General features: G+C 46.6%; 1 protein-coding gene and 1 pseudogene across 1 annotated transcript; both read right to left on the reverse strand.

Annotated features, from left to right (window-relative positions):
- Positions 1-980: 980 nt before the first annotated feature.
- LOC137165126 (chemerin-like receptor 1) lies at positions 981-1,847 on the reverse strand. Its single transcript, XM_067566210.1, has one exon. It carries the CDS (start codon positions 1,845-1,847, stop codon positions 981-983), a length of 867 nt encoding a protein of 288 aa, XP_067422311.1.
- A 3,643-nt stretch (positions 1,848-5,490) lies between these two features.
- LOC137165125 (chemerin-like receptor 1) lies at positions 5,491-6,431 on the reverse strand (annotated as a pseudogene).
- Between the last annotated feature and the right edge of the window lie 4,338 nt (positions 6,432-10,769).

Below are 10,769 nucleotides of genomic sequence, written 5' to 3' on the forward strand. Positions count from 1 at the left end.
TGAAGGACAGCTTTCTTAGCGAGTGAACAATAGCAGCTCTATCAAACGGCTCTCTTAACGTGTACCCTGCGGTGGTTTTTGAAGGAGCTCGGCTTCATTCACATGAGTGTATGTTATTAATTGAATGTAAAAAATTTCATTTTAAAAACAATTCATGAATTATTTTGATTTTATAAATGTCCCCCTACATGGCCACTGGATCTTGTTAGACAAGTGGTTCACACCCTGTGGTCCCCAGCTTCTCTTCCGCTGGCTGCAGAAGGGAGCCACTGCCTAAGTACCCAGGTGGAGCGCATTGCCGGTGCAGGCTCCTTGCTGCAGCCAGGGGGACGGGAGATCAGCATTCCTCTCCCCAGCTGTAGCAGGGAGCACGGCAAAGTACTCCGTGTACGTCCCTAGGGACTGGGGTCTCTACTGGAGCCAGAGAGAGAGGAGCAATGATCTCCCATCCCCCTGGCTGCGGAAAGGAGTCACTGCCTAGGGACCCAGGTGGAGGGCACTGTTTCCTTGCTGAAGCCGTGGGGATGAGAGATCCTCCTGGCTGAACTGCTTCCCTCTAGCTGCAGTGGGAGGGGGTTGGGGGTTGCTGGAAGAGGCTGGTGGCCCTTCAGGGTTGTAAAAATTATATTTGTGGCCCTTAGGCTAAAAAGATTGGGAACTGCTGCCTTTGGCCTTCCTCTGCTCGACTGAACAGCACATTATGAAACATTTGTTCCCCATGTAGGTACTTAGTTATAAACTACAATCAAGTCACCCTTTGACCATCTCTCTGTTAAGCTACATAGACTGAGCTCCTTGCGTCTATCACTATAAAGCAGGTTTTCTAAGTCTTTCATCATTCTTGTGGCACTTCTCTAAACAAGCCAATAATATTTACTTACGCAGAAAGAGCATTTTAGGGTCAAGAGGAAGCTACGGGTTCCAGGGAACAGAATTCTTCATCTTCCTCCATGCAAATATGGACAATTCCATCCACTCCCCTACTCAGCCGGCTCTGGCCCCGAGTTGTTGGCGGTTTGGGGGTTGCGTGCACGTTGGCGGTACCTCAGAAACTCATCTTCCATGGTGAGGTAGAAGATGGGGTTGAGGCAGCTGTTGAAATATGTCAGGACAGAAGCAAAAATGCTTCCTATAATCCAAGGAGGAGGAGGACGGTATGTAGGTGAGATCGGCAGGAAGCAGAGGATGTGATACGGTAACCAGCAGATGAGAAAGTTCGGGACCAAGCCAAGGAGGATCTTGAGCGGCTTGGTGGACTGGCTCAGCCTGTTCCTTCTCAACTTGGCAGCTAGAAGGATATAGAAGGTCGGGATCAAGATCAAGGCTAATGGGATCAGAAAACTGACCAGGAACTGCATTTCAACAGGAGCCTTCAACCTCTCTTTCTGCAGCTGGAAAGGATCCCATCTCCTGGCAAACGGCAGCACGGGTTCCAAGAGATCACTGCATCGCAAGCCGAACCCAAAAGACAGGGCCCACATGCCCAGAACGACCCAGACAGCCAGGCGGGGCGTGCAGTGGTTCTGGGCCCACGCGGGGCGTTCCACGAGAATGCAGCGATGGACACTGAGGGCCGTGAGGAGGAAGGCGCTGGAGAACAGGTGGACAGAGATGATGGCGCTGCTCAGCCTCTCAACCCACTCTGAGTCCGGGAGGAATTTTGAGGTGCATCTGAGGGGCAGGAACACAATGAAGATAAAATCGGACAATGCCCAGTTCAGAAACCACACGGCACTGACCGTCCTCTCCACACGGAAGCCGGTGATGAAGAGCATGTAGCCGTTCAATGACACCCCAGCGAGGAAGGCCAAGACACACAGCACCAGGAAAAGGATTGGGAACACCATTCTTAGAGGAGATGCAGTTACGGCGTCCACCCTTCTCCTCAGGTCTCTGTCTGTGTGTTGGCAGTGCAGATGTACTGAGCAAAGGAAGGAAGAATGATGAAAAGGTCTCCTGGAGAGGACAAGGACACAGAGAGAGAGAGAGATGATGCAATGAGGGTCTGCACAGTTTATAAACTCCACAGATCCTGGGCTGAGCTCAGATAGGATCAGATTCTTGTAGGTGAATGGCACCGATGTTTCGAACAACTTAGAGTCAAAGAATCAGAACCGCAGGCTTAGAAGGGACATGAAGGATCATTTAGCTGATGATTTTCTTCTTGCTGACATTTTTTATTTCTATGCAAGGGGAGGTGGACATTGGAGGGGGTCTAAAATGCAGAGACAGAAACATGAAAGAAACCTCCAGAGCCTCACCAAAATTCCCAAATCATCTTCTTACTGGTAGCTTCCCGTAGGAGCTGATTGCTCCCGTCTATGTTAAAAAAAAAGTTAGTTAATTAATGATGGCTTTCCTCCTGTATGTTTTAATAATGAAATATTTGAAAGTGATTCTTCTCCTGCCCCCTCATTTTGAAGTGGAGTTTTTGTGTGATTTGGGCAATTTGAGGGGGTGAGTTAGTGGACTAGTTAAAATCCCCACCGAAAAAGCCCCCTATAAAACCTCCAATGACAGGGATCGGCTCCCAAAGAGAAGAACAGTAAGACTGGAACAACGACGATGAACAAAAAGCAACCCAACAAACACCAGATGACGAGGAGAATAGTAACAGGCTAAAACAGTTTTTAAAAGAAGGACATTACACGAGTCAATTTTAGTGGCTAGACAGGGAATGACGACTTCTGGGTTTTATCCCAGACTCTACCACTGAAGTGCTGGGGAACTTGGACAAGTGACTTCACTTCCCCAGGCCTCTGTTTACCCTCCAAACATTCATGTGTTTAGAGTTTGTTGTGACTGGGCCTTTTTAGGTCTGTGCAGCCCCCGGTGTGAAAGAGACCCTAACCCTGGTCGGGGGTGTCTAGTTATAATAATAAAAAGCAGACAGGCATGGTCACCCATAACTGAATTAACGCAAACACACAGAAATGTTTGACAATTCAACGCAAAAAGAAGAGAAATAATTTCAGCCAGCTCTATCTGGAGCAGATCAGGGGAATGAATGGGGCAGCAGGAATGGGGGGACATCCAGGGAACATAGGGGTGGACAGAATGAGATCCATGGGGCAGCTGGAGGGTTTGCCTCATTTCCTTACGTATGTCTTGGGGTGATGCAACAGGTCCCCCACATGATGTCTGTAGCTTGCCCACACTGGCTCAACCTGGAACAGGATGCTGTTCTCATGGGGGTGTATCTGGGAGGTGAGGAACAGTGTGGGGGAAGGATCACAGGACGTGGCTGAGTGTGATCACATGAGCAAAGTCTGCAAAGTGAACCACAAGCTCCCCCCTTGTAGGCCCTAGCGAGGTGTCTGCATTCGGCTGCCTGAATCCAGGACAGGCAGGCAAGCGGAGCCTCTTGGAGACAGGAGAAGCTGAGATGCAACCACGTCCAGCCAACTCCAGCAGGCAAAGTCCCAGGAACAGAGATTCTAGCTGACAGTTCGCCCCACTGCTTGGGGAGATAAAGCAGACCCCCACAAGGAGTTGGACACATGAGATTCTCAGCCCTGCCTTTGCAGCAGGGGACCCACCCACATCACAGGCCAGCCAACGCTAAGGAAACCCTCGCTCTGCACTAGAGACCACAGAAACCACAGCCCAGCCTCTTACCTGCCTTTGCCACTCATCATTTGCCTGGAGGCCTCAAGTTACTGCCTTCAGGCACTTTTCAGTTCAACGTGAGTTCCCAGGGCCAAAAGGGCCAGGGCCATCCTGGGATGCATCAACAGGGGAATGCCCTGATGGAGCAGAGAGGTGATTTTCCCTCTGGATTTGGCCTGGTGCAACCACTGCTGGAATCCTCTGTCCAGCTCTGGTGCCAGCCATTTCTGAAGGACGTTGATGAGTTGGAGAGGGTTCAGATAAGAGCCACAGGAATGATTAACAGACTGGACACCAGGCTTGACAGCCAGAGACTCCAGGAGCTCAGTCTGCTCAGCTGATCACAGAGAAGGGAAAGGGGTGTGGTGATGACAATCTGTAAATACCTACAGGGGGAACCAATATTTGATACTGGGCTCTTGGATCTAGGAGGCAAAGGTCTAACAGGATCCACTGGCTGGACAAAGTCACAGATTCACAGCTTACAAGGCTAGAAGGTGACATTGAGATCATCTCACATGATCTCCTCCATCATAGAGGTTCCCTAAATGAATCCCTAGAGCAGAACTTTCAGAAAGGCACCCTAACTTGCTTTTAAAATAGCCAGCGATGGAGAATCCACCACGCCTGTTGGTAAATTGTTCTGATGGATAATTACTTTCACCACTAACTATCGACACCTTATTTTTGGTCTCGATTTGTCTAGCTTTAACTTCCAGCCGTTGAATTCTGTTAGACCTTCCTCTGATAGATTGAAGAGCCTGTTATTAAATGTTTGTTCCACATGGAGATACTTATTGACTGTGATTGTCACCCCATAAACTTCTCTTTGTTCTCTTTGTTAACTAAATAAATTGCATCTCACTATAAGGCATAATTTCTAGTACTTTAATCAGACTCATGGCTCTGCTGTGAATAAATCGTAAATTTTTAACAGTCTGGGGAATTAATCATTGGAACAACTTCCCAATGGTATTAGTAGATTTTCCATCATTGCCAGTTTTTAAATTAAGGTGGGATATTTTCCCCTTAAAGATCTGTGTAGTTCAATGAGAAATTAATTCAGAAATGTTCTCTGCCTTTTTGATACAGCAGGTCAGAGTGCATGATGACAACAACCCCTCCCAGACCAGGAAGCTATGAATATACGAACATGAAGAAGATCTTGGTAGCAAATCCTGACTCACTGAAAACAGAGGGCCTTTTTCTATGGGCATCAATGGGGCTGGATTTCACATTCTGGTTTTGACCGATGTCTAAATGCTGCATTCAAGGTACATCAGATAAAACTATCTAAGACTGCTGCCTGAAGGTTTCAATATCACATGACTTTATTTCTGAAAATTCAGAATGCACACAAGGCTGCCAAAACACAAAGAACCGAAGCAGGCTGCGCGCATTGGCAGAGAGACATCAGTCACCCCACCGTGGCTGGCTTTCTGCAGACTGACTGTGATTGTGGATGCTTCCCTGCAGAGCTTCCTCACAGAACCAGGAAACCCCTCAGGATCTAACGTGATCGCTGGTGAGTTTGACACACATTCAGTGTGACACGGAAGATGGGAAGCTGTCTGAAAATGACAACGATGACACGACTGAAAGAAGAGGAAGACCCACTGAGAAAGAACAAACACTGAAAATGCAGACACAAGAGATGCAATTTTTAGCAATAATGTCCTTTGAACATTTTCAAAAAAGGCTATGAAAACAAACAAATTAATTTCCACACAAAAAATCAATTTCTGAAAATAGGGCGTTTTGACAGAAAAAAATTGGGCCTGTACCAGAAGTCATTGTCACACGTAACCAGTGACTTGACACCAAGGAATCAAAATCACCATTCTCCCTTTTCAAATCACTCTCCTCTACGAAAATGGCTCCCTATTTATTTCCACCCAACGTGACCAACTCTAATACCACATTGACTGGGGTTAGACAGTTCTGCCTCTGTCTCCGGCAGCTGACAAAATGCTGTCACTTGATAAGGTAGAAGAAGGGGTAGAAGTAGCTGTTGAAACAGAGCAGGGCATGAGTAAAGATGGTTCCAGTATTTAAGGACGCTGTGGTCCTTGGAGATGGTGCTTTGGGTTAGGTCTGCAGAAGGTGACGATGTGATACGGGAACCAGCAGAGGAAGAAACTGATGTGCAACACAAGGAGGGTCTGGAGGGGCTTCTTGGATCAAGCCTCCTGGTTCCCACCCAGTTTGGCAGCCAGGGTGACCAAACAGAGGCTAATCAAGGGTAATGGGACCAGAAACCCCAAACAGGAACTGGGTAGCGACGTTGGCAGCTTCTCCTCTCTCTCTCAACAAGAGACTCTGGTCAAAGCAGAGACCATGGTAGTGCCAACTTGCCATGACAGCCACACTCCAGATGCCCGGTGTGACCAGGGAGGCCAGAGGGACCATGCGTGGTTCTGGACCCATGCGGGACAAACTGAGGAGATGCAGCTGTCAGCGCTCATGGCCGTAAGGTGGAAGCTGCTGGAAAACAAGCTGAGGGAGGCCACTATGGTGGTTATCTTGCACAGGACACTTCTCAAATACCAGTGGAAGCTCATGGCCAGCTGGGCCATCAGAAGGGGCAGGAAGATGTCAAAGAGAAATCCAGCAATGGCCATGTTCAGGTGCCACATTGCTTTGACTGACTTCTTCTTCTGGTAGCTGGTGATGAAGAAGATCAATCCATTCCCTATCACACCAAAGAGGAAGCCCAGAGCACAGAGCACCATGACAGCTAGGGGCATCAACTCCAAAGGTGCTGCACAGTGAAGACGGGCAGCTTCTTGGTTGGCTGTCGCCTGGGGACAAATGCAGGCCATGCAGTTCTGGGACTGAGCAAACAAAGAAGGAACAAATGTGAAGTCTTAATAACAGAAAAAGAGACAGGACAGAAGTGGATCATGAAGATGGATGCAGACATCAGTGGAGCTATGGCACTAATAGGTGCTCCACAGGTCAGAGGAGGTCTAAGCACGGCAGCTCTGGTAGTACCGAAGGAAAAAGAAAGCAAATACGGCTGGTAGAAAAGCAAGAGAAAGTGATGGGGGAACCAAAACAATTTGTTCTCCACTGTCTTTTTCTATTTTTCATCTTTTCTAATGGCCACAAAGAATCCTGAAGCTGAAAGTCGAAACCCAAAGTTCTTTGGAGTTTTAGAAACAGAAACAATATGAAAATTGCAGTTTGAAAGGACGAGAAAATGTTTCATTTCAGCTAGCATATTTCCATCAACATTTTTAGTAAAAAGACAAAAACAGGGATTGAAATGGAGCATTTTTTATGAAAACCCCAAAATCGAAACCGTGAAGCAAGATTAGTTCCTCTTTCAAGAAAAACAAACATTGCAATTTGAGACTTTCCCTTTGAATTTTATCCTTGAAAAATGCTGTAGGAATTGAATGGTTTTTGGGAAACACTTTGTGTTCAACAAGATCGTATGTTCCAATGAAAAAAATTTTACAGGAAAAACTGGTGATCAGTTCTGGAGCTAAGGCCACTCTGTACTGAACAAAAACACACCAAAAACAGAAAAACAGAAAAGGAGAGTGCAAATACAACATTATGGCATAAGATAAAGTTGTACTTTCAAAGAGATGGTTATGGAGTGAGCTTATTCCAGTCTGTATTTACCTACCTTCCTACCTAGAAAAACGAGCGCTAATGGCTGGAAGTTTAAAGCTAGACAATTTCAAACTAGAAATAAGGTGCAATTTTTAACAGTGAAGAGAATTAACCAATGGGGCAATGTACCAAGGGTCATGATGGAGTCTAAACATTAATAGCGATTTTAAAAATCAAGGTGGGATGATTTTTCTAAAAGATCTGCTCTCGTTCAAACAAGAATTATGTGGGGAAAGTTTTCTGTCCTGTGTTAAACAGGAGGTCAGACTAGATCAGTGATTCTCAGTCTTTCCAGACGACTGTGCCCCTTTCAGGAGTCTGATTTGTCTTGCGTACCCCAAGTTTCACCTCCCTTAAAAACTATGTGCTCGCAAAATAAGACATAAAAATACAAAAGCTCAAAGCGCACAGTTACTGAACAATTGCTGATTTTCTCATTATATCTCTATGAAATTATACTTTGTACTGACTTTCCTAGTGCTTTTTGTGTAGCCTGTTGTAAAATTAGGCAAATATCTAGATGAGTTGATGTAACCTTGGAAGATCTCTGTGTAGCCCCAGGGGTACATACTCCCTGATTGAGAACCACTGGACTAGATGATCTCAGTGGTTCCTTTAAGGGTTATGAAGCAACTATGGGACTTTAACTGCAGAAGCACATTTTTCTCTCAATGGACCTGCAAACTGTGTAAGGTGGTTTCATGGTGCACAGCAGTTGCATGACAGGAAGTGTAATCACTAGAGCTGGACACAATATTTTTTCAACAGGAAACTGAGTTCTGAGGAAGGAAAATTTTCATGAGAAGTGTCAGAAAGTGTGAAAAAAGAATAGTTTTTTTGGTGGGAAAACTGACAATTTACAAATTTAATCCAAAAATATATTATTTTTAGCTTTTTATGGTTTTCATGCAACTTTTTTGTTTAGTTTGTTTTCTGCCGTTTTTGACCTATATATTTTGACCAGTAATGTTCAGCTTTGAGTTGCTGACACGTCCCTCCCCACCGCACACACACACAGAGTGCAGCTATCCAGTTGCTACACATACACACACTCTTTAATTTTATAATCAAAAGTGATTTTTTTCTGCAGAAAAAGTTGATAAAAACAGCTCTCCCCTCTACCATTTAATTGTAATTTTCCCTGGAGAAACCCCCATTTGCTGACTGTGCCACCTCCTCATGGGAAACCGACCTAGCTCAGCTCCAAATCTTCTCCTGTTTACCAAAAAGATACAAATAATGTCTCCTCTGCCAGACTAAATGTATCTGTCCCTAGCTAACCATCCGACTCCACGCCATCAGTAGCTAACACATGCTGGAACAAAGAGGGATCCAGAGCGGGGAGTGTTTGCAGAGTTTACAAGCTCCACTGAACCTGGGAAGAAATCAACTGACCTGCCTCAACTCAAAATTAGATTCTGCTCAGCAAAGAGTCACTGGCAAAGCATCGTGGACGAGATAGGAAGATCCCATAACCCCAGCAGCAAGACGGTGGAATAGGAAGGGTTGTCAGAGCTCACCAACTCTGCACGATCTGTGAAGAAATTTACCTAACATAACACATCAAAATTGGCGTCTGTTTAGTCAAAGGATGGTTATTGAAGTCTCCAAGACAGGGAGTGAGCGAGAAAGAGAAGGAAACGTCCCCACTTGATGCAGAGCCAGAGGGAGACCAAGCCAGGAGTGACAGGAGGAAATTAATCAACCATCGTTGCAAGGGCTGACAGATTCCCAAAAACAGCCAAAGATTGAAGGAGGGTTTTAGATGCAGGGGGAGGGGTTGGTCCAGACTGTGAGGCAGGGGGGGCTCCCCTTCAAAATGGGCAGGGAGGAGAAAGAGATAGCAAGGAGGATCATTTTTTCATCTCTGCCTCAGGCGGCCGTGCATCGCAGGGTCAATGCTGGGTGCTCGACATGCTGCCTTAAAGCTCACACCGATGGCCTCTGTCTGGGCAAAGGAAGCTGTGCTGATGTGGGTTTTGCTAGGGTGGGGGTTGGGCAGCTGAGTGAAAGGGAAAGTGCAGATGGGGATTGGGTCCCACATCCTCTGCAAAGCTTCAGAGGTGTCGGACGCCTGCTGCTGTGATCTGAACATCATGTCATCACCCCCAGGCTCAGCTCTGGGCCCTGACCACCTCTCATTGAGCAGAATCAGCAACGCAGTTCTAAGAGACAGAAGCTGCCATCCAGGGAGGCCTGCAGAGCCCTGCTGGGACATGACCACATCCTGGCAAGGCCCCGGCCCCTTCTCACCAGAGGAAGCAGGGATGCAGAGTCAAATTCTCCATTTTTCTAGTGACTATTTGTTCCCCTTTTTGACCAGTTCCAGTTCGATTTCAATGGTTGTTTGGTTGCAGAGTCTCCGTTGTTCTCTGAATTCTTGGTCCACGGTGAGGCAGAAAGAAAGGATTGAGACAGCTCTTCAAATAGACCAATGCCTAAGGGCTGTGTTTATCTCTGCAGCTGAGACTTTGACAAGATCTGTAGGGATGAAATGACATGCTATGGAAGCCGGCAGAGGAAAAAGTCACTAAGAGGTTCTTGACAAGCTTGCTGGTTTGAGTAAGTCGGTCTGCCTTCGCTGGAAGGCAACAAGAAGGCAGCGGGTAGTGATCAAAGCCAGTTGGCCCAGGAATCGGGTAGCCATGGTAGTTGTCACTGTTCCTTCACCCACCAAGAGATTTTTCTCCAGGATAGCAGTGAGTGAACACGCCAGCAGGGTGTGTGTCATGGAAGATCATCATCTTGAAACCTAATATCACTGAGTGCCTCAGCTCTGAGTGTCACCAGATGAACCCCAGAGTCAGGATCCACATGCCGCTGGCCATCTGGGAAGGCAGATGGGGTGAGCAATGGCATAGGCCAGAGAGACACATCGGATGGCGTTGATGGCTGTGAGGAGAAGCGCATTGGAGAACGTGTGCAGTGAAATCATGGCCAGGTAAGCAACTTGGAAAGACAGCAAGGTGATCAAGCTAATCATGGTCAAGTTGAGGAAACAGAAAACGTTGACCATCTTCTCCATGCAGAAACCGGGAGGAAGATGATACAGCCCTTCAAATATGAAGAAAGTCAGGACACACTATCAAAAAAATGAACATTATCAATATCATCATGGGAACATGCATTGGTGTAGCAGCTCTGGTTATGAGGATGCGTTGGCATATCTTTCTGATGCTCTGTGTCGCACCTTCCTCGTGGGAGGTTTGTGAATGGCTACCTCCCTCATATTCCTCCCTGGCATCTCCATGGAGAGGATGGTCAAAGTCTTCTGTTTCCCTAACTCTGGCTATGCTCCTCCTTCTCAGGGCTTAATATCCATCTCCTGGAACCCCCTTTCAGGTAGTTAAAGGCTTTGTTATCAAATCCCTCATTCTTCTCTTTTGCAGACTAAACAAGCTAGTTCCTCAGCTTCTCACTCATAAGTCTTGCTGCTCCAGCCCCCTAAACATTTTTGTTGCCCTCCGCTGGACTCTCTCCAACTTCTCCACATCCTTTTTCTAGTGGGGGGCCCAAAACTGGATACAATACTCCAA

This window comes from Emydura macquarii, unplaced genomic scaffold (genome assembly GCF_026122565.2).
Source record: "Emydura macquarii macquarii isolate MOO-44397 ecotype Brisbane River unplaced genomic scaffold, CSIRO-AGI_Emac_v2 contig_2767, whole genome shotgun sequence".
Taxonomy (NCBI): Eukaryota; Metazoa; Chordata; order Testudines; family Chelidae; genus Emydura; species Emydura macquarii.

Coding starts and splice junctions, on each gene's coding strand:
- LOC137165126 (XM_067566210.1), bottom strand. CDS start 1,847: ATGGTGTTCCCAATCCTTTTCCTGGTGCTGTGTGTCTTGGCCTTCCTC.